This window comes from Puntigrus tetrazona, unplaced genomic scaffold (assembly GCF_018831695.1).
Source record: "Puntigrus tetrazona isolate hp1 unplaced genomic scaffold, ASM1883169v1 S000000001, whole genome shotgun sequence".
NCBI lineage: Eukaryota > Metazoa > Chordata > Actinopteri > Cypriniformes > Cyprinidae > Puntigrus > Puntigrus tetrazona.
In genome coordinates this window covers 2,081,833-2,105,852 of record NW_025047681.1, presented here as the reverse complement: position 1 = coordinate 2,105,852, position 24,020 = coordinate 2,081,833, and the positions used below count along the sequence as shown (strand labels likewise).

At 36.7% G+C, this 24,020-nt stretch overlaps 1 protein-coding gene across 1 annotated transcript; it reads right to left on the bottom strand.

Annotated features, from left to right (window-relative positions):
• Positions 1-1,553: 1,553 nt before the first annotated feature.
• LOC122331711 (NLR family CARD domain-containing protein 3-like) lies at positions 1,554-10,758 on the bottom strand. The gene is made up of 8 exons (XM_043229212.1): positions 9,161-10,758; positions 7,533-7,710; positions 5,421-7,295; positions 4,907-5,080; positions 4,137-4,310; positions 3,838-4,011; positions 3,358-3,404; positions 1,554-3,271 (listed from the first exon to the last, which is right to left on the bottom strand). The coding sequence occupies exons 2-8, from the start codon at positions 7,685-7,687 to the stop codon at positions 2,685-2,687; spliced, it is 3,186 nt and encodes a 1,061-aa protein (XP_043085147.1). The 5' UTR covers positions 7,688-7,710; positions 9,161-10,758; the 3' UTR covers positions 1,554-2,684.
• Between the last annotated feature and the right edge of the window lie 13,262 nt (positions 10,759-24,020).

Below are 24,020 nucleotides of genomic sequence, written 5' to 3'. Positions count from 1 at the left end.
ATTTTTCTTATCTATCACATACGCTTTAGACCGTCAGCTCTACTGAAAAGAGCAGCATCAACTCTCCTGAAGTATGTAAGGTCTTTTTTTTTTTTTAGAGATATTATAGCTGTAAACCCTTAAAAAAACAGCATATGCCAGTTAGATGTTTTGAAGCTGATATGCATATTTAAGCTAGTTCTTTACTTGTTTATGCAGGTCCTTTGCTGGTCTTAAAATCGTTGAATCAACACATGATCTTCAAAACAAATTCAGTGGAGGTAATTCACACAATTCATGGACACTTGCCCAGCTAACAGGGAACGTTTTTGTTACTTTAGCTAAAATTCTCTAAAGGTACCTTACAAAAAAAATTACTGTTTTTGGAAAGCAATACTGCAGTCTTTGTTTCATGTAGAAAACTGCAATTATTTGGACACGAAAAACCTGTGCTACTGTGTTGTTTTACTGCAATAGAGTCACAGTATTTCAGCAATACAGCTGTAGTATACTACAATTATACTGTAATAAAACTGCAATATATAATACAACTGAAGTACAATTCAATACAACAAAGTTACATACAGTACAACCCTAACCCAACTTTTTTAACCCAAATTGTAAAGTAACCATGTGTTTGTAAAAAGCATTCATACTGCTCCCGATGATTATTAATTTATTGTGCCATATCGGTCAGAACGAATGATGTTTTTGAACACTCCAGGTAAAAGAAGCTCAAAAAAAGTTCACCCAAAAATGAAAATTCTGTCATCAACTACTCACCCTCATGTCGTTCAGAACCTGCAAGTCTTGCATTCATCTTCAGAATACAAAAGAAGACCTTTATAATGAACTCTCGGAGCTACCTGTCCCCTGCAAGTACCCTTTGTGCAATATCACGCATCTCTGGAAAAAAGCACAGAAACAATTGTGTTTAAATACTTTACAAAGCCCTTCACAATTATTTGGCTCTTTAAACTGTACTAACCCTAAAATATTTGAAATATTCTCTACTCACGACCATTTATCAATCATTTATCACCCACTTTAGTGTTTTGTATAAAATAATTTATTAACAAAAAAACATTTTTTTCAGCTTTGCATGTAGTAAATTTTAAAATAGAAACAGGAAAAAACAGAATGGGTAGCAATGAAGGCACCCTTCCTTAATATTTGGTTGTACATCCTTTTGCAGCATCCAAACATTTATTGTAGCCATCTATAAGCTTCTTGCATTTATCTGCTGTTATTTTCTCTCACTCTTCCTTCGCAATTTGTTCAAGCTCTTGAATGTTTGCAGGGTTCTTTTTTCCAGATTTAAGCTCACCCCAAAATTTTAAATAGGATTGAGATCAGTAGTCATTGCTGGCCAATTTTGTGTGCTTTGGGTCTTTGTCTTGCTGGAGGACCCATGATCTTCAACTCAAACCAAGGTTCCTTAAGCTAGGTAGGGCATTTCAAATCTCTTAAATTTCATAATTAAACAAAAAAAAACAGGTAATTCTCTGATTTCATGATTCCTGTGATATGGTCAATGCCTCCAGTATCAGACGTAGCAAAGCAGCCCCACAGAATTATGGATCCTCCACCACGCTTAACGGTTGGTAGGGTTTGCTTTATCTTATAAGCTTCATTGCGTCATCTGTAAACAAACAGTTGGTGAGCATTGCAAACAAAAATATTTTTTTTTTTGTATCATCACAGAACATTTTCCCAGAAGGATTGTGCTTTATCCAGGTCCTCTTTGGCCAAAGACCAGTCGTTCCTTTTTGTCTTTTCTTCAGCAATAGTGTTTTCCTTGGCCTTCGTCCATGAAACCCTACTTGGTTTAGTGTAGTTCCAGTCTGTTTTGATAACCCAATGTCAGATCAGTAATAAATTCCGTTTTCCTTTTGATATCGTGGTAACAGAGTTGAAATTCTACAAAATCTCTCAGTCTAAGAAATTTGTCAGTGCTTCACGTGTTATCAGTGAGTGAAAGAGACAACATATCCTGTGAGATAATTCCACCAGTTTAAAACCAAAATATGGTAAGATAACAGAGTTGACGCAAGAAAATGTTTTATAAGGGTTTTCATAAATAATATGAATAAAATGTCAGCAAAAAAAGTACTAATCAAATATTTGATTGCACATTGATGCATGATGATAAAATACACACCAAACATACCCACAATTATAGAATCACCCACCGATGTACGGTGGCTGCTAATCGCCATTAAAATCTAAGTCGTCGTCTTTCCTGTTCTGCTCGCGCTGCTTCCTCACACGTCATTGAGCACGCTGAGGACAGGTAAGCAGTTTTCGGTGCTCCTTCGATTTAAGGTTGTAAAATTTAAGTTAAATTAAGTGTTCTTAAGTACCTAATATGCAAAAATGTACGTTTTGCGTACATTGACGAATGACTACGCCATGTGACCTGTACATGTTGGACTATCGTGAAGCTCTCTTGGCAGGTCTTCCAACGAGTTTTATCAAATCTTTACACTTCACCCAAAATACAGCATTAAGATTAAGATTAAATAGTTTTAATGCAAAAATAACCATCTTTATGCATCTCTGCCTTCCTTTCACTTTAGCGCTACCAGGATGTGAAGAGACACCTGATCAACCAATAAGACAAAAATGTTCCTAGAAAAATAAAGCCCAACTTTATTTAAATAATAAAAATATTTAGTTACAGTTATTACAGATACCACTTTTTTCTACTCGGGTGTACAAGTGACATCTCTGTTGTGGCTCGCAGGCTTAATCTGACACAGAGACACCGAGGAGTTATGATCGTGAATCATAAACCCAAAAGCGGCATAAAGAGGCTCAGTGAATGTGGAGGTGAATGTATGTAAGTGTGTGAGTGTGTGTGTTTCAGAGACGCAGTAGAAGGACACGGTGCCGGCTTCCCAGTCTAGATACACTCCTATTCTCTTAGAAAAATGTGAAGAGACGCGTATGAAACTTAGCTTATCGTTGTCACAGACAGTGATTCTGTTATCAGTGAAAATCAGACACCAGGAGTATTTATTGCGTCCGAACCAACAGTCAGGACTATGTCCTTTCCTGCGAATCCCCTTATATGTGACTGATATAACAGCTCCGTGTCCACTCCAGTCAGTCTCCCAGTAACAGCGTCCAGACAGACTCTCTCGACACAGAACCTGAGGATCTAACTCAAACCTCTCCGGATCATCAGGATATGACTGATCTTCTTCAACATGCGTCACCTTTCTGTTCTCCTCAGACAGAAGGAGAAGCCTGTGAGCCGTGTTTAGATCAAGTGTGAGATCGCAGGCATCTGGACATGAGAAGAGAGACATTCACAACTCAATAACAGTCACTAAAGGTGTGTGTGTGTGTGTGTGTGTGTGTGATCAGACATACATTTTTGTAGTCCTGCTGTAATCCTGAGCTCTCCTCCATGTTCCACGCTATAAAACACACACAATGTCACATTCTGCACATCTAATACATTCAGAAAACACATTTTTTTTCTGGGGACATTTTATCCCAAGTGGCTGGGGGTGTCTTACCCCATAGGCAAGGTTTAAAAAAAAAATTGCAAAAATGTAATTATATTTTCCTTAAAAGAATAGTAATGCCTAACAGGCCTTATTGTCATATAATACATATGAAAACTGTAAAGCACTTTGTATCTTATTGCTGAAATAAAGTTCACTAACAGTGCAAGATTAGTGTAAGAATACTTCTACGTCACTCTTCAACAGCACCAGCAAAATATATCTTGACTCTATATTGTGGTTATTTTGAGAAAAACCCATGTGTTTTTCATGAATTATATGGTTAAAATATGGTTAAATAGACACATAAACATAGCCGTGTGACTCTTCTTTCTCGACATACTTGAGTTTATCCAGTGCACAGTTTGGATTCTCCAGTTTTTCGGAAAGCAACTTGACTCCTGAATCTCCTGGGTGATTGTAGCTCAGGTCCAGCTCTCTCAGGTGTGAGGGGTTTGAACTCAGAGCTGAAGACAGATAACCACAGCCTTCCTCTGTAACCATACAGCCTGACATCCTACAGACACACGGCAACAGTTCACATGACTTTGGTTTGTCACTTAGGCATTATTGGAGGAAAAGTATAAATTTTCTCAGTTACAATGTTTAATTGGATCAGACAAAAAGTTTGTTCTTGAATACCTCAGTATCTTCAGCTGACAGTGTGAACTCTTCAGTCCAGAAGAAAGCAGCTTCACTCCTAAGTCTTGAATATCATTGTTACTCAGGTCCAGCTCTTTTAAACAAGAGTTTGATGATTGTAGGGCTGACGACAGGCTTTCACAGGAATGACCAGAGAGGTTACAGAGGACCAATCTAAACAGAACAGTCACACAGGAAGTAATTAACCATCCTAGGCTGCTCAAAAATGGTCACACCATTGCAGTTTATTGTCATTTTTGACGGAGGATGGTAATACAATGTTTAATACAACGTTATAACACTAACATGTCTGAAAAATACAATTCTCAGATCACGGCAAATTATACCCGTATAATATATTTTCTCCACTGTACGTTCGTGTAAGCAGCCTTCTCTATTACCATTTCCTATTTGAGGGCTTTATAACCAGATGCCCTCCATGTGCTCGATGCAAATTATTGCCAGTTCTACTGCCTTATCAAGCTTTCTTTCTCATTGATCCATTTACCTGCCACATGTATGATCTCTGCCTGTTTTACGCATTACAGATTCCAAGACCTGCCCTTCTGGCATAGACCCATTGCCTGTTTCTTGACCACTATCTTTGGATTCCCTTAAAATTGTTGATATCTCTGGCTGCCTTATTGTTACACTCTATGCCTGTCCTTACTGTTGTAAACATTACATTGCTGAAGCAGCAGCAATGCTCAGAAATGCATATAGGTGACTTGACCTTGCATCACAATTGTGTGAATGTGAAAAACACAAACCTCAGTTTTTTCATTTGACAGTGTGAACTCTTCAATCCACTAGAAAGCAGCTTCACACCTGAATCCTGCAGGTTATTGTTACTTAGGTCAATCTCTTCCAGACAGGAGTTTAATGATTGTAGACATGAAGACAAGCTTTCACATAAGCAATCAGAAATGCCACATCCAGCAAGTCTGAAACAGAGAATTATATCGTGCAATGAGGAGGAAGTCTGTTTTTTGTGTTTATTGATCTCATAGCTATATTGTGTGTGATTTAAAAGTTGTCTGAATACCACAACTTTAGCATGAGAAAGAGTCTGATAGGTGAGCCGATAATGTATGACACTTTCCCCACACAGCTGTGCTTACACTGTCTACTGTTCAGTGAGCTTTCAGTTAATTTTGCTTTCTGATGCTCATTCAACAAATAAGGTCCAGTTTTATAGAACGCATATTGAAAGCACACTGAACAGTTGACAGTGTAAGCAAAGCTCACAACATCTGTTTCTTTTGAGATGACATGAATACTCACAGAGCTTTTCTGCAGTTGATCACAGCTGGTATCAGCCTCGATCTACCCTCATCTGATGTTTTGTATTTCATGAGATTGAATTCATCCAACACCTCCTCGGACATCTGAAGCATGTAGGCAATTGCAGAGCAATGAGCAGGAGTAAGTTCATTACCAGAGTGTTTGTCTGATTTCACAAACTCTGGGATCTCCCTGAATAGACTCTGATCATTCACTTCAAGCAGGCAGAGGAACAGATTAATGGATCTGTCCGCCGAGACATCATCATCATACTTGATTCTATTTTTAATGTACTGTGTGATTCCTCTAATGACCTCCGAGCTGTTCTCTGTTTGTGTCAGTAGACTCTGTAAGAGTCTCTGATTGGTTTTCAGTGAGATGCCCAGCAGAAACCGCAGAAAAAGGTCCAGGTTTCCATTTTTACTCTGAAGAGTTTTATCAACTGCAGATGTTAGTATTTCATACAAAGATTTTTCAGACATGTCTGATAAACATTCATAATCTTCACAATCTTTATAGTCTCTATCCACAAACAACTGCAATGGCTCCATGTTCTTTATGATATAAGAGTAAAACATATAGTAGGCAGCGAGAAACTCCTGAAAGCTAAGATGTATAAAACAGTAGACCTTCCTCTGATGAATTACAGATTCCTCTTTAAAGATCTCAGTGCAAATCCCAGAATACACTGAGGCATCAGTGACATCTAGGCCACTCTCAATCAAGTCCTCCTCATAAAACATCACATTGCCCTTCATCAGCTGTTTGAAAGCCAGTTGAGCAAGTTTAACAATGACTTCTCTGTTGGACTGCAGGAGTTTCTCTGGATCTGTCTCTGTATATTTCAGATTTTTCATGTTAATCTGAGTCAGCAGGAAGTGGATGTACATTTCAGTCAGAGTTTGAGGGATCTCTGCACTCAGATCTTCTTCCAGGAGCTTCTGAAGCACAGTGGATGAGATCCAGCAGAAGACAGGGATGTGACACATGATCTGGAGGCTTTTTGCTCTTTTAATATGTGAGATGATTCTGCTGGCCTGATGTTTGTCATCAGTCCTCTTTCTGAAATATTCCTCCTTCTGAGGATCATTGAATCCCTGAATTTCTGTCAGACGACTGAGGTATTTGGAGGGGATCTGATTGGCTGCTGCTGGTCTGGAGGTGATCCAGATTAGAGCAGAGGGAAGCAGATCTCCTTTAATGAGATTTGACATCAAAACACCCACTGATGAAGTGTCATTCACATCAGAAACTTTCTGATCATCTGAAAATATCAGTGTAATTCTGCTTTCATCCAGACCATCAAAGATGAACACAACTTTACACTCCTCATAAATCTTCGAGTCCAGATTTTGAAGTTTAGGATGAAAGTCCTGAAGAAGTCTAAGTAAACTGTACTGGTGATCTTTAATCAAGTTCAACTCTCGAAATGGAAGCACAAACATGAAATCTACATCCTGATTGGCTTTTCCCTCGGCCCAGTCCAAAATGAACTTCTGCACAGAGACAGTTTTTCCAATTCCAGCGATGCCTTTAGTAAGAACAGTCTTTATTTTGCATTGCTCCTGACAACCTGGTTCAGGTAAGGCTTTAAAGATGTCATTGCAGTTGATTGTAGTGTCTTTTGAGTGTTGCGTTCTGGCTGTTTTCTCCATCTGTAAAACCTCATGTTCTTCATTCACTCCTTCACTCTCTCCCTCCATGATATAAAGCTGTGTGTAGACCTTGTTCAGAAGGCTTTCATTCTTCTGTAGGTTGATTCCCTCAAATAAATTCTGATACTTATTTTTCATTCTGGTTTTGTGTTTGTCTTTTACTTTCTGTAGTTCTACTGGTTGGTGAAAATCCTGCTGCAAGATTGCAGTCTGATTATCTCTATCCACACAGCAGAAACAAGAACAACACAAAGACTAAGTGAGAGCATAAACAGAAAGATTATATAGTAAAGTAAATTGTATCATTCTCAAAACCAGATGAGACACAATACACATCTCAACATAGGCACAGGCTAACTTTTAAATCGAGCAACTTAAACAGGTAAGAATTTATTCTTAGCAACTTTATTAAATTCTTTCATTTCGGTTTTGTTTCAAGTACTGGTTTTTGCCTCACCTGGGATCAAAGGTGATTGTTCCATCACTGAAATGAATGGGCTGTGTCATGGATGTGTCACTTTTCATAGACACACAGCTGGGTTCTGGAGATGCTGCTCTCTGGTTCTCATAGTGAATATCATCATGCTCTTCTTTCTTCCAACAGAGGCTCATTTTAGAGGGAGTTTTCTTTAAACCTATAAAAACAAAAAAAGTGTACTCATGTGTAGTGAATGAGACCCAGTCTTATTAAGTTTCTAGTTTTATGTAGCCTGCACACTTCGAAGCGCATTTAAAATCATATTGGAAGGAATTGGCATGGAAAGGTTCTCACTGTTGTAATTACACAAATAACTTTTCCTGACAAAGGTGATCTGAGAATCTGAGCATTCTCCACAATTTATTTCACCTATATCATGCTTTTTTTCCCCCCATGTTCTGTACATTCATTTGTTTCCTGAATTTCATATCTGCTGTAGTTTACTTCTAACCTGACATGTATAAATAAAATAATCGCTGGACAAATTGTTCATGTTCCCAACTTTATATATATTTTCCATGCTGATGCAGCTTGTCGAAGAACAACTCCAAAGCAATACCAACCATGTGACTAGTAAGTAAAACGTCAACATTTCATACATTTATCAGATATAAAAATCAGTAGATGACATTTAGAAGAAGTTACATTTTATATTTTATAAGAAAAATACATACTTCGGTAATAAATGAACGTCAAGAAGGTGGAAGGGGAAAAGAACCTCTCTTCTCTGCCGACTTCAGAGGCAGAAAAACACATTCATAAAGTTTTATGACACCTGATACTGTGCTCTCATTGGCTGTTTCTGATATCTGGGAAAAGTATGTTGGTCAAGGTCCAATGTTTCCAGGATCAGCAATCGCAAAAAATGTACCAAAAACAATTGCTGTACTTTGGATCGAATAAATGCCTGGCGGGCAGAGCCTTTAAAAAGTTTGAATCTTACGGTTCACAAACTTTTGCCTAATAAATGTATACTCTGATGTAGAGTACTTTGTTACACCAGTGGAAAAACCCAGTGACAGTCACCCACCGAAGCTGGTAGGTATCATCCCTGATATGTTTTACTACATTAAACGACCAACTTTTTGTTTTTGAATTTGCAATAAAGTACAACTTCAAATGAATTCTGGAAATAAAAATGACAGGAGTGAGAGGAAATGAAACCAACTCGGTGACACTTTACAAGGTTAAATTAGTTAACATTATCAGTAACATGAACTACGAACAACACTATTAATCTTAGTTTATGCTAATTACAGCATTTGCTAATGCATTACTAAACTCACAAGCTGCGTTTGTTAATATTAGTTAATGCACTGTGAGCTAACATGACTGTATTTTTTAATCAACTGATGAAAAGAATTATTGTAAGTTACTGTAATAAACGTATTTTGTATTGTTTGTTCGTGGTAATGTTAGCAAACGACACCTTGCAAAGCGTGACCTCTTATACTCAAGTGTTAAACGCCGTTAAAGTGAAACCCAGCGAATTACCAAAGGTTAAATGTACGTTTCCAATCGAATACAAGATCACAACTGTAACCAAAACCAATTAAAGTAATATGAAATACGTTTAGTAACACGCTTTTCCTCGCTCTCCTGCCCACCGTGTTTTGATACGGCTCCCGCTGGACGGTTCACTTTTCCCCGCAGCAGCAGCGAGGATCTCCAGGCTTTTCCTGAGCGCCCCTCGCGCGAATGGGACGACGAACTCGACGTGGAAACCCCCTAAACTCGCTAAATTAAAGTTATTAGTAGCACTATGGTGGCTGTCTGTACATAATCCAAACAGAATATCCTGTTTTTGGCGAACTACGCTCTGCTCCTCATCTTCTTCTCCTGAAAAGCTACACCCCTTTAATCCCGGATTCTGTAAAACACATTCACCAGGTTTTTAAGTATAGCTTCTCTTATTCTTTATTTATGTCTTATTAGGAATTGTGTTTGTATGGAGCGATTACTTTATTAAACTATTTGTACAAAAACTAAATAAAAACGTACCTTGCATGAAGAAATCCATGAGCGAGTAGAAAAAAATGGGTGAATAAAATTTATGAAATATTGATGCGTGCATGCGCTGTAAGCCTTTATAGGACAATCTGATGGCTAGGATAAAAATGTCAGGACCAACGGCATTTGAATGGAAACCACAAAAAGGTGTACATGTACATAGTTTGTGTTGAATAACACACAATCATTTGTATTCTATAATACTTTTCCTTATCTATTATACAAACACATGGAAAATATATTTCTATGCTGTAATAAATGTTGTCAATTAGCACTGCATTATTCATATACTAATGTATATTACATGGAAATTGCCTGAATTTTTTTTTTAGCTATGGCTATTTCTTTATCCATATCAGGGATTTTCTGCACATCTGCCTCAGAAGGTTGGTGAGCATGGTGTGCCCTTTTGAGGAAGATCCTGTGGACGTAGAAGCACAACTTATACAAGGTTTTTTTCGTCTGGAGAGGGTTATAAGACCACATATTGACGTGTTTGCATACCCCAATGAATATTTGAAAGAGCGTTATCGTTTTTCAAAAGATTCCTTAGTTTATTTAACACATCTTTTAAAACCTCATATCACAAATGTGACAAACCGCGGTTCTGTGCTTAGCACAGAAAACATTCTGTGCATAGCACTTAGGTTTTTTGCGTCTGGCCATTTTTTGTACAGTGTGGGCGATTCGGAGCATGTGGGAAAGGCAACTGTGTGTCGAGCCGTTCGTTCAGTATGTTCTTACCCACGTTTGTACAGTTCCCTGGCCATAAACCTCTGCTTGTTATTAAAGACGAAGTCCACAGAGTGGCAGGTTTGTCCTTTGTAGTAAAATCTATGACGCATATTTAATCATATTATTGATATCTATACATGTATTCATTATGCGCACACACTTCATACTTCCATAACTTTCTGTTTCAGGGTTTCCAAATGTAATTGGGTGCATTGATGGCTATGTTAATAGGAAATTTTTTCCCTTCTTAAAATCATTACTTCCACTAACTAGGTAATATGTGAGGCAACCCAAATAATTACCAATGTCGAGGCAAAATGGTCAGGATCTGTGCATGATGCCAGAATTTTCCGCGAGTCATCATTAAGCCAGACATTTCAGCAGGGTATGTTTTACTTTATACAATTTCTTTTTCCTTTTTACTATATTTGTGTTGTACACTTCAATCGTTACAGGACAGTACACTGGTTACTTGCTGGGGGACAGAGGATACCCTTGTCTGCCCTGTTTAATGACACCCTGAACCTGAACCTGAGCCTGGACCACAGACACGCTTTAACCTGGCTCACAGCCGAACACGGGCCAAGGTGGAGATGACTATAGGGATCCTCAAATCTCGGTTTCAGTGTCTGCGTGGGCTTCCTGATTCTGCCTTGTCTCTGATATACCTGTTCACCGTGACTGAAACCTGCCTGTACGACCTCGATTTGCTTAATAAACTGCTGCAAATGGATCTGCACGGCTCAGACCCCTCATTACATTGCTCAGTTTAAGGGAAGAAAAAAGTTTTACACCGTACAATACTAATTATATTCACTGTTTAAAAACAAAGTGCTTTAAAACAATACTTGAATATTCACAGAATATACACAAACTGTAAAAATGGTAGTCCCCTAAGAACAATATTAGTGAAAATTTGATATGAAATTTTAAAATGCCAACGAGAAAAAAATCTTTTTTTAGATTTGAAAACAGACTAGGTCTGATCTGAGAAAGGAGACCATCCCAAAGTTCTGGGCTAACAACAGAAAAGGCACGCGCTCCTCTCATTTTTAGCCTTGTTCTACGAACATGCAGCATGTCTGAGTTCATAGATCTGAGTGATCTGGACAAGGTATGAGGTTTTAACTACTTAAGACATTTAAAAACAAACAGTAGAATTTTTAAATTCAGTGCTTTACATACAGGAAGCCAGTGAAGTGAGATGAATCCACTTGATGATCTGTATGACTCTCTCTCGTCTCCACCTGTAGTTGGTGTGTGGTGCCGTTGTCCTGTGGCTGCCGTCGCGTCATCCAATTGGTTGAGAGACAACCCCACATGACTGTAAAGTGCTTTGGGTGTACGGCGATACACAATAAAGCGCTATATGAATGACTCAATTATTCAATACAACGTGTGCCATTTCCTTACATTTGTAAGGTAAATCATTTACATGAACTGTTCATTGAGATTTAAAAATAAAAGCTCAAACCATCACGTGATGTCCACATATTCATTAAATTACAGTGACAATAGCATCCGCGTCATATAGAAATGGCCAAATGTTAACAATATTTTGGTAGGATTGTACAACAGTAGGCCGTTAGTAACATTCTTATGATGGAAACACATTGAGCTGCAGCCATGTTCATTTGAACCTAAACATTCTATTACTAGTATGATGCGTTGGAATGCACACTGCATATGATTACGATGAGCAGTCTTCCCATGAAGGTAATCTTTACAGAAATGCAAGAAATAATCATTAACTTATCTATAAATTCAACAAAATTTTGAAAATGTTCCTTAATAAAATCTGAATGCTTCTTCAGTGTTACTTCTGATACTGGTCTTGTGTTTCTTTCTATGCTTGACTCTCTTCATAACACTGTTTGAGTCTTTAAATGTGGGTCATGTGACAACATGAAATTAGCAAGGTATTATGAATAGCACAATTGTGCATTACGATATAAAATTACATGGTTTTTATTTGAGTACACCATAAAATCAATGTACTTCTGACACTGGTCTTCTGTTTCTTCATATAACTGGCTCCCTTCATCTACATAATGCTGTACGAGTCTTCACCAAGGTAAACGTGGGTTATCTGACAACATGAAATAAACAAGGTATGTTTAATAATTCACATACTTATTATAAAATGAAACTAGAATGTGTTTTAATGGAATACACTATAAAATCAATGTAGTTCTGATACTGGTCTTCTGTGTTCGTTCCTATACTTGACTCATCTACATGACGCCGTTTGAGTCTAAATGTGGGTCACGAGACAACACAAAATGAACAAGGTAGGATGAATAACCCAAATGTGCGTAATATAAAATCAGAGCATGTTTTTATTTGAGTACACCATAAAATCAATGCACTTCTGATACTGGTCTTCTGTGTTTCTTCCTATTCTTGACTCTCTTCATCTACATGAGCTGAGTCTTTACCACGGTAAGCATAGGTCATGTGACATTTATAAATTAACAAGGTACGTGTATAATAACCCAATAATGTTTATTAGAATATAAAATCAGAGTGCATTTCATTTGAATACAATATAAAATCAATGCACTTTTGATACTGGTCTTCTGTGTTTCTTCCTATTCTTGACTCTCTTCATCTACATAATGCTGTATGAGTCTTCACCACGGTAAACGTAAGTCATCTGACAACATGAAATGAACAAGGTATGTTCAGTAATTCACATATTTATTTCAATGTAAAATCAGAACGTGTTTCTTACTTGAATACACCATCTATGTACTTCTGATACTGGTCTTCTGTGTTTCTTCCTATTCTTGACTCTCTTCATCTTCATAACGCCGCTTTTGATTCTTGAACATGAACCTGGATCATGAGACAACATGAAATGAACAACATATGATGAATAACCTAAATGTTAGTTATAATGTAAATTCAGAATGTTTTTTATTGAAATATAACACAAAAACAATGTACTTCTGATAACTCTGAGTTTGAGTGTTTACCATGGTAAATGCAGGTCATGTGACAACATGAAACAAAGTATAATGAACAACTCCAATGTGTTTTACAGATAAAATCCGAATGTGTTTCATTTTCGTGTGTAGTTAATTTAGTCATTTACCTGGTGTATTTAAGTCCTGTGATTTCAGTTCTGTTTGTCCGATCTCGTCTTTATTTGCGTGTGGTTTTGTTCTGCCTGCCTGTATTTGTATTGTTTATTTCATCTCTAAGTGGATTAAAGCCTTTTAGTTACCCTTACACTCGTTGTGTGCTCTCCTGCTTACCACACGCGTGACAATTTTATTTACCACACAAAAAAAGTTTAAATTACATTTTTCTGTACTTTGTTTTAATTGGTTAAATTAAATTAATTGTATTAATAAAAAAGTATTTTTAATTATTTGTATTAATTATGTCTATTACTTTTGTAGATTCTATTTTAATGGTTTCAATTTTAATAATCAAAAGCATCTCTAATTAATAGAGACCATCTTTCATTTATTTTCCAGAAATAGAAACAGGCTACTGCATATTTCTCTAAAATAAATTCAGGTAGATACTCCTTAAACTTTTATTTTATTTTATTATTAGCAGACCAGTCCAGAGCATTTATATATGTTGTCATTATTACAGTACATCTTACAGTCAGTGCTTTGGACTATGAGATGGACATGTGCTTCTCTCACTCCATGTTGTTTGTGTACTTTTGCTTTAAAAAAAGGTTATTAATACATTTTTTTTAATCATGCTGAGGTCTGTTTGAATACATTTTGTTTACATTTTTACTCCTGTAGTTTTATGTTTAATAAGAGGCTTGTTTATAATTACACTTTTTATGGTACACTACTGAATGGCAAAGATGTAAGATTAATAAAAATGTTCTCAATTGGGGAAAATGAATTGTTTAGATTAATCGATAAATTAGACGATAGACTAATCTAAATAAAAATAGTCACTAGTGGCAGCCCCTAAATACAATACTACAATATTGAAGGTTAATATTATGGTACACAATCACTTAAATTATACTCAATGAAGTTTTTGTACAATTATAAAGTTACATAATGGGTCCAGGAAGGGCGCGTGAAGGGACTCGCCACGCCGCCAGAGAAGCACGCTGTTGGACTCCGTAGTCCAGGCGATGACTGCATCTGTGTATCGCTGACAGGCCAGGATGCCGGGCTGTTTATCCCTTCAAAATTGCCGACCGGGAAGAAGGAGGAGAAGCTGTGGGAAGAAGCCGCCGCCCCTCACGCCCCGGATCAGAGAGGGGAGCGTGTGCAGCCGCCGACTCCGCCCCTTCCCCCTGGAGCACTACCTGACCTGCACTTCCCCTGGCAGGTTTTCCTTTTAACAAAGACATTAGGGGTGATACAATCAGACTAAAGTTTCTAATGAAGCATCTAGAAATGAGCGAAGCCCAAGAATTGCTGTAATTCTTTTACCGTGGAGGGTTGAGGCCATTCGGTTTCAGCTTTTACCTTGATTTCATCCATTTTGACATCCATCCTGCTCACGTGGAATTCCCACTTCTCTGCCTTGACGTACAACTGGTTTTCCAGGAGATGTGATAGGATTGTCCTGACATGGGTTATGTGTTTGATCTCTTTTTTTGTATAGATCAGGATATCGTCGATGTAAGCAATGACAAATTTGTTTGTGATGTCTCTGAAGATATCGTTAATAAAGGATTAGAAGACTCCTGGTGAGTTGGTGAGCCCATACGGCATGACCTGATACTCATATTGCCCCATGGTGGTTAGGAAGTCCAGTCCAGTCTCAAGTCCAGTTTAGTATATATTGTAGCTTCCCTCAATTGTTCTAATGCAGAGGGGACCAGTGGAAGAGGGTAGCGAAATTTGACTGTGACATTGTTGAGTCCCCGGTAATCAATGCAGGGTCGAAGACCTCCGTCTTTCTTCTACGTCTACGAAGAAGAAAAACCAAAGTGGCAGGTGATGTAGACAGGCGGATAAAACCGGACTTGAGCGCCTCTGAAATATACTCATCCATTGCCTGACTTTCCATTCAGGATAGCGGGTATGGTGAATGTTTGAGGTATCTGTCCAAGAGTTATTAAATGATTACACAAATACTTTGTCTACTAATTTTTAATTTTGCCAATAACAATCACATAAGTGGTCCCACTCTTACATCGAAAAGTAAGTACAATGCACTGTTCGCTTTGCATAGCAAAACACTTTTGCTGCTGTTGAGGTTGGATAGAGGGAAGGTTAAAGACAGGTTTGGTGGTATGGCTAGGTTTTAGGGTGGGTTAAGGTGTAAGGGATGGGTCAGCAGTTTAATTATGAATGTAATTACAGAAATTAGAGATGTAATTAAATGTAGGCATTTTTGATGAATAAATAAATCAGATTTTCCAGTAAATTTATTCCTGTCAAAAAAGAAAAAAAATCAGATGGTCATGGTATTAAATACATTAATCAATTACCTACAACCAGAAGAGAACTGGCCCCCAACTAAGCCTGGTTTCTCCTAAGGTTTTATTTCTCCATTCTGTGATGGATGGGGTTTTGGTTCCTTGCTGCTGGCTTCTGGCTTGTTTAGTTGGGGACACTTAATTTCTAGCGATTATCATCGATTTGATTACAGAGACCATCTCAGTACACAAAGTTTTAGGCAGGTTTGAAAAAATGCTGTAAACAAAGAATGCTTTCAGAAATATAAATAATGATTATTATGATTAGTTTGTCAATTTACAAAATGCAAAGTTGCTTAACAAAAGAAAAATCTAAATCAAATCAACATTTGGTGTTACTACCAAACCAGCATCAATTCTTATAGGTACACTTGCACAAAGTCAGGGATTTTGTAGGATTATAGTCAGGTGTATGATCAACCAATTATACCAAACAGGTGCTAATGATCATCAATATCACACATAGGATGAAACCCAGTTATGAGCTGTGTAGGAGGCTTAAAACTGGGTGAGGAACAGGCAAACTCTGCTACCAAGGTGAGGTTGTGAAAGACAGTTCAGATAGAAGATACAAGGAAGTTATACTGCATCAACAAGGACTCTCCCAGACAAAGATTTCTAAGCAGACTGGGGTTTCAAGAAGTGCTGTTCAAACTCTTTTGAAGAAGCACAAAAAAGGTAACATTAAGGTTCAAAAACGCATTGGTCAGCCAAGGAAATGCAGCAGATAAAAGACACAGTTTGCTCGTCAAAGGGCTGGAGAGTGGTACAATAATGAGTGTCTGCAGGCAACAGTGCAGCATGGTGGAGGTTCCTTTAACTTTTGGGGCTGCATTTCTGCAAATAGAGTTGGAGATTTGGTCAGGATTAATGGTGTTCTCAATGCTGAGAAATACGTATGAGGCATTAGATTGGCCCCAAATTTATTCTGCAGCAGGACAACGACCCTAAACATACAGATAAAGTCATTAAAAACTATCTTCAGCGTAAAGAAGAACAAGAAATACTGGAAGTGATGGCATGGCCCCCACAGAGCCTTGATCTCAATATCGAGTGTGTCTGGGACTACATGAAGAGACAGAAGGATGTGAGAAAGCCAACATCCACAGAAGATCTGTGGTTAGTTCTCCAAGATGTTTGGAACAACCTACCAGCCGAGTTCCTTCAAAAACTGTGTGCAAATGTACCTAGAAGAATTGATGCTGTTTTGAAGGCAAAGGGTGGTCACACCAAATATTGATTTGATCTTTTGTTCTTTCACTGCAAAAACACTTCCATTCTTTGTTTAAAGCATTTTTTCACGCAAACTTTTGTATAGTACTGTATATATAAGAAGAGCCATCTGCTAATTCACAATCACACATCCGTCCATCCTTCTTTTCATTCATTTCTTCTCTGAACAATTTTGTTTGGAATGGTGATGCTGGAGCCTATCACCCACAATCACAGTCATCAGATTTGTTCTTTAAATTAATATTAATAAATGAATAGCCTGTTGTCAGTACTGGTCATTTACAGGTAATTTTATTTGTGCTTTGTTCACATTCAGTAACATTTGGCCATGTTCAGGCAAAAAACGTTCATTCTATATACTGTAGCAGATTCTATGTGTTCCCAGGTCAACATTCTTGTTGACCCCTGAACAACACTGTGATTAGCCAATCAGATTTAAAGAATCATTTTATAGTTTTTGTGAATTTTAGGCTTACAATCAGCGTTTTGTGCTTTTACATTAATGTCATTCATCTATGATTTCCCCTGAATTTAGAGATTATTAATGGGTAAGGTTAGGTTTAGGAGTAGCGATATGGTGTGGTGCACGATATGTCCTGTGGCATGCCGAACTCATCAAAATCATCATGCAATACTGGTTGAGAGATAACCCCAACATGACTGTATCACCAAAAGCGCTTTAAATTGAATAGTGCTACTGTACTTTCTGTACATAGATACACATCCCATCTAAAGCGCTATATGAAAATACTCAATTATTCAATGCAACGACTTTCTTCATTGTCATTTTCCATTACATTTGTAAGGTAAATCATTTATTATGAACTGTTCATTGTGATTTAAAAAAAAAGCTCAAACCATCACTCTGAGTTTTCTAAAACAATGTCCACATATTCATTAAATTACAGTGGCAATAGCATCCTAAAAATATTGTGTAGGCATATAGAATTGGCCAAATATTAATGTAATATTTTGGTAGGATTGGTTTGCATTTTCAGGCCTTTTTTAATTGTTTCATTAGACACCATTAATCTGTTGTTTTTTTATTTTTGTGGAACATACATTGAGCTGCATGCTATGTTCATTTGAACCTTGAACATTCTATTACTAGTAATGATAAATGCAAGCTTAGAATGCACACTGCATATGATTACGATGAGCAGTCTTCTCATGAAGGTAATCTTTACAGAAATGCAAGAAATAATCATTAACTTATCTATAAATTCAACAAAATTTTGAAAATGTTCCTTAATAAAATCTGAATGCTTCTTCAGTGTTACTTCTGATACTGGTCTTGTGTTTCTTCCTATGCTTGACTCTCTTCATAACACTGTTTGAGTCTTTAAATGTGGGTCATGTGACAACATGAAATTAGCAAGGTATGATGAATAACCCAATTGTGCATTACGATATAAAATTACATGGTTTTTATTTGAGTACACCATAAAATCAATGTCCTTCTGATACTGGTCTTCTGTTTCTTCATATAATTGGCTCCCTTCATCTACATAATGCTGTACGAGTCTTCACCAAGGTAAACGTGGGTTATCTGACAACATGAAATAAACAAGGTATGTTTAATAATTCACATATTTATTATAAAATGAAACTAGAATGTGTTTTAATGGAATACACTATAAAATCAATGTAGTTCTGATACTGGTCTTCTATGTTCGTCTCATCTACATGAGCTGAGTTTGAGTCTAAATGTAGGTCACGAGACAACTATAAATGAACAAGGTAGGATGAATAACCCAAATGTACGTAATATAAAATCAGAGCATGTTTTTTATTTGAAAACACCATAAAGCACTTTTGATACTGGTCTTCTGTGTTTCTTCCTATTCTTGACTCCCTTCATCTACATAATGCTGTATGAGTCTTCACCACGGTAAACGTAGGTCATCTGACAACATGAAATGAACAAGGTATGTTCAGTAATTCACATATTTATTTCAATGTAAAATCAGAACGTGTTTCTTACTTGAATACACCATCTATGTACTTCTGATACTGGTCTTCTGTGTTTCTTCCTATTCTTGACTCTCTTCATCTTCATAACGCCGTTTGATTCTTGAACATGAACCTGGATCATGAGACGACATGAAATGAACAACATATGATGAATAACCTAAATGTTAGTTATAATGTAAATTCAGAATGTTTTTTATTGAAATATAACACAAAAACAATGTACTTCTGATAACTCTGAGTTTGAGTGTTTACCATGGTAAATGCAGGTCATGTGACAACATGAAACAAAGTATAATGAACAACTCAAATGTGTTTTACAGATAAAATCCGAATGTGTTTCATTTGAATACATCATAAAATCAATGTACTGATACTGGTCTTCTGTGTTTCTTCCTATGCTTGACTCTCTTCATCTACATTACAGATTGAGGAGACATTTGAATTAAATGATGCTTGTATAATATTAAATAAAGCATTATTAATATTAGAAGTATTAGATCAAGCAGTAAAGCTGCTGGCTCCTCCTGTAGGCCTTTGTTGTAATGTGTGATGTACATTAGGCAAAGTCTTTAACACATTATGTATTTTTAGAGTTTTGTTCAATAAAACCATATGATTTCTTGCTTTTGTTTTATTAATTATTGTTGTGTCAATGCTATTTGTGCATTTTATGTCATTTTAAAGACTATAGTTTACTTACATCTATTTTATTTACCACAAAAAAAAGTTTAAATTACATTTTTCTGTACTTTGTTTTAATTGGTTAAATTAAATTAATTGTATTAATAAAAAAGTCTGTTTAATTATTTGTATTAATTATGTCTATTACTTTTGTAGATTCTATTTTAATGGTTCCAATTTTAATAATCAAAAGCATCTCTAATTAATAGATACAATTTTTCATTTATTTTCCAGAAATAGAAACAGGCTACTGCATATTTACATTTTTCTCTAAAATAAATTCAGGTAGATACTCCTTAAACTTTTTTTTAAATTTTACTTTGTAAGGAGGTGAATCAAAACCTGTATATGCATTAAGACTGATCTGAGAAGGGATATCCAAAGGAACAAAAGGACTTCAAAAAGAGAGTAAACACCCCACCTCCCCCTGTTGTGTTTATGACACCCTCTTCACCTCTGCTCTTCCTGCTTCCCCTCCTTCTGCCCAAAAGAGTTAGTTTAAAGTTCATTAAGAATAAGGCATTATATGTCATGTGTCTTATGAACCTATTGTTCTTCACTCTCATGTTTGGTCTCATTTGAAAGGTCTCAGTGTGATTGGTAAATTGGTCTCAATTTCACAGTAATCACTTATATTATGCAAAAGATTAAAAACTTGGTAGAACTGTGTTCTGTTGAGGAGGAGGTGTGTCCTCCTTTTGGGTCTCTGAATGTGTTCCAGCCAGGTGTGACACTGGAGCAGGTGAACCTAAACACCAAAAGGTTTATACAACTACATTTGGGATCTCTTTGTCTGGTCTGAGTATATAAGGAAAGTGACAAAACACAACAAGGAGTGATTCTGTAGCCAGATCGGCCCGTAGTGTGGTGTGTGTCCTCATACACTACACTATGTACTTTTTAAAGACCAGGTATACTGACCTTTTAAGTTGGTTTTATTTTGTTTTGTGTTATTTTTGTACTGCTGATCAGTTGTGCAAATGTTTATCAATTATACCAATTTGGAAACTGTTCTTGCCTGGCAAAATAAATGTTCATCTTGGTTAACTTATAATATTGTCTGAAATAACTTTTCTAGTAGGTTAGTGACTTCTGATGTTTTCCGCATTGTTGGCAGATCAATTGTGAGTCAGATCAACGATCGATGGATGGAGCTGTCTGGAGATCTTGACTTCTGTCCACCAAACTGGCTTAGCATGCTATTACTTAGGGAACGCATGAAAAATTTGTCTTTTTGAGTCTATCGAGGAGATGGCTGCATTAAGGTAAGCGATCTACGGGGTAGCCTCTAACTAAGACCTGGACTAGCCCAGATGTGTCGTGAGTCTGTTCTGACCAAACAAGGTCTCTAAGCGACCCAGACTCCTAACGAACGATAAGTCGAAACAAAATTTGGATCATTAATTAACTATAATATTTCCTAATCACAACTAGAGGGATCAGCAATTACATTTTAATAAATAGAAGTAAAATCACGAAGGATTGGAGTCAGATAAATGTATGTGTAAGGCCAGTACTATAATTGGAAATACAAAAGATTAATAAATATTAGTGATTTTTAATGAGACGCAAAGAAAAGATCGAACACGCATTGACCTTCGACCCGGGCCTCTGGATTCCGTTCTGCAGGAAAAGGGGGACCCTTACATTTTATTATTAGCAGACCAGTCCAGAGCATTTATATATGTTGTCATTATTACAGTACATCTTACAGTCAGTGCTTTGGACTATGAGATGGACATATGCTCTGGAACAATCTCCCTAACTCTGTTCGGGAAGCAGACACACTCTGCCAGTTTAAATCTAGATTAAAGACACATCTTTTTAATTTAGCCTACACATAACACACCAACACACTTTTTATTATTCAAATCCGTTAAAGGATTTTTAGGCTGCATTACTTAGATTTGCTGGAACCGGGAACACTACTCCTACAATATGATGTACTTGTGACATCGTAAAAAGAATGGCATCTACGCTAATATTAGTCCTGTTTCTTTCTCAATCTGTTTTCACAGTTTGTATCCAGACTAGATGGTGGATCAGCACACAGAGATTATGTTCATCAGAGACCAGAACAACTAGATGCGCCCCGTGGACCAATCACCAGATCCTGATGAACACACACACACACACACACACACACACACACTAAGTCATTTACACTATCTGACACAGCTGTGTTTAAAATTGAACTGGAAGTTAAGTGCTGGGCGTCCGGTCAGAGGAGAACTGACCCCAACTGAGTCTGGTTTCTCCCAAGGTTTTTTTTTCTCCATTCTGTATGGATGGGGTTTTGTTTCCTTGCCGCTGTCGCCTCTGGCTTGCTTGGTTGGGGACACTTAACTTCTAGTGACCATCGTTAAATTGACTACAGAGACCGTCTCTGCATTTAATAAGAAATTGGTCACTCTCGTCATTATACATCCCTGTTATTGTACTCTTCTACATTATACTGTACAGTGCTTTGATGCAACCTGTGTTGTTAAAAGCGCTATATAAATAAAAATGCTTGATTGATTGATTGATATAAACTCACTTTTGAGCTGGTTTTAAATTCTGAATTTTTGGATTTAGATTTTGCTCCAACAAGTATAAATTAATATGTAAATATTAAAGCTTGTGATTGCACATTTTCACAAAACGGAAGCTTTTTGACATCATTTGGAAATTGCTGTGGCATTGTTACAGTTCATGGTTGCAGTGAAACAAATTAAAATGATAGTTTTTAATCAAACTTCAAATCTCTAATGCCAAAACATCAATGCAAAACAAAAAGAAACCGATGTAAAACACAGGGCTTATAAACACATGACACAATCAGGGAGAACAAAAACAGGTGAGGAGTAATCGAGGATAATTAATGGAACACAGCTGAGACAAATGGAACCTACTAAAACAGGAACTACCAAATATGGGCGTTAAGAAACAGGATGCAGGAACACGGGGAAAATAAAACCGATACAGACCACAAATATAACGCCTGTCATGAATATTGGCGTGTACAAATAGAACTACAAGAATACAACGGTGAATTAAGCTATAGCATGAAATAGCACTGCTTAAAAAAAAACATGTTTTAATGTAAATTCTTCCAAAGAATCTGGAAGCAGGTGTATGTACTGTTAGTTACTACCCTCCAGATCAACAGCGACAATGCTAGTTTCACAGAATCGTGACTTGCTGTTAGCTGCGTATCTCCACAATCAGAAACCAGGAACTCCACTCCGGTAGGCTTAGCAATTTCGTCGCTAAAATCGGAAACTTTTCAAACTACACTTTTTCCTCCAAAAGCACCTAGCAACATATTTAGTGATGTTAAAAACTATTATTTGGCAACTTTTGACTCAAATGATTAAAAAAAAGCCACACATTTAACATTTAAATTACACGAAAAGAGAAAACCCAAAGCGTTGCGTCAGTTAAGTTAGCTGCTATTTGCTAACTGTTCAATAATAATAAAATAGTTTACTGATTTAAAAATTGTTCATTTATATTATACTTTTTTTTTTATTAGCGTATACTGGTGACTTTTGACATTTGGGTACCTAATATAGAAATATCTAGAAAAATTGGGAAGGTACTAGCTGGCGACACTGGATAGGCATCGGTTTCAACACAACATTGATTAAGAAGCTAAATGATAAATAATAAGCTGACAAAATGATTGTTCTCTATTTGTTTTTCTTCTTTAGTCACGTTTGATCTCGTTTCACTGTGAAATCATTTCTACACTGATCAAGTGTGAGGTCTCGCGTGTGCATTCAGAGGTTTATAAAATCAAAAATGCACTTATTTTTTCAGGACAATGCTGCATAAAATTATTAAATTAACATTGGGCACATTTCGTTATAACAATGACATTTAAATTTTAATTAATAAGTATCAAATTAACCATACAGTCTTAGGGCTATTTTACGACAATCCTGCAAAAAAATCAAATCAAATCAAAGTAATAACCATAAGGTGGCGCTACTCTGCTAAGAATATAAGCTCTGCAGCTTATACACAAAGAAACCTGTGGGCACAAGTACAATAAACAATTGGTCACACCATTAGATATTTTCAGTACTTACCAATACTAATCTGAAAGTAAAAGACTATGCTGATTATAATCAGGAAATGAAATGCATGTGAACACAGTTTGCTGTTGGTTGGTACAATGAAAGTTGTATACAATTCAATATTTTTTTAAAATCGCGTGACTGTTAATGTTAATGGAAATTCCAAAGAATGAGAGACTACGTGTTCTTATCAAGATTTAAGAGACTTGAGATAAATCAAAAAGAGCTTTGCTGTGACAACTCCACAAAAATATAGTCACACATGGTGTATTGTAAATAAAATGTTCTTTTAGAGAAATAGAACCATGGAAATGGAAACACTAGAACAAATGAAGAACAAGTTATATTCAATTC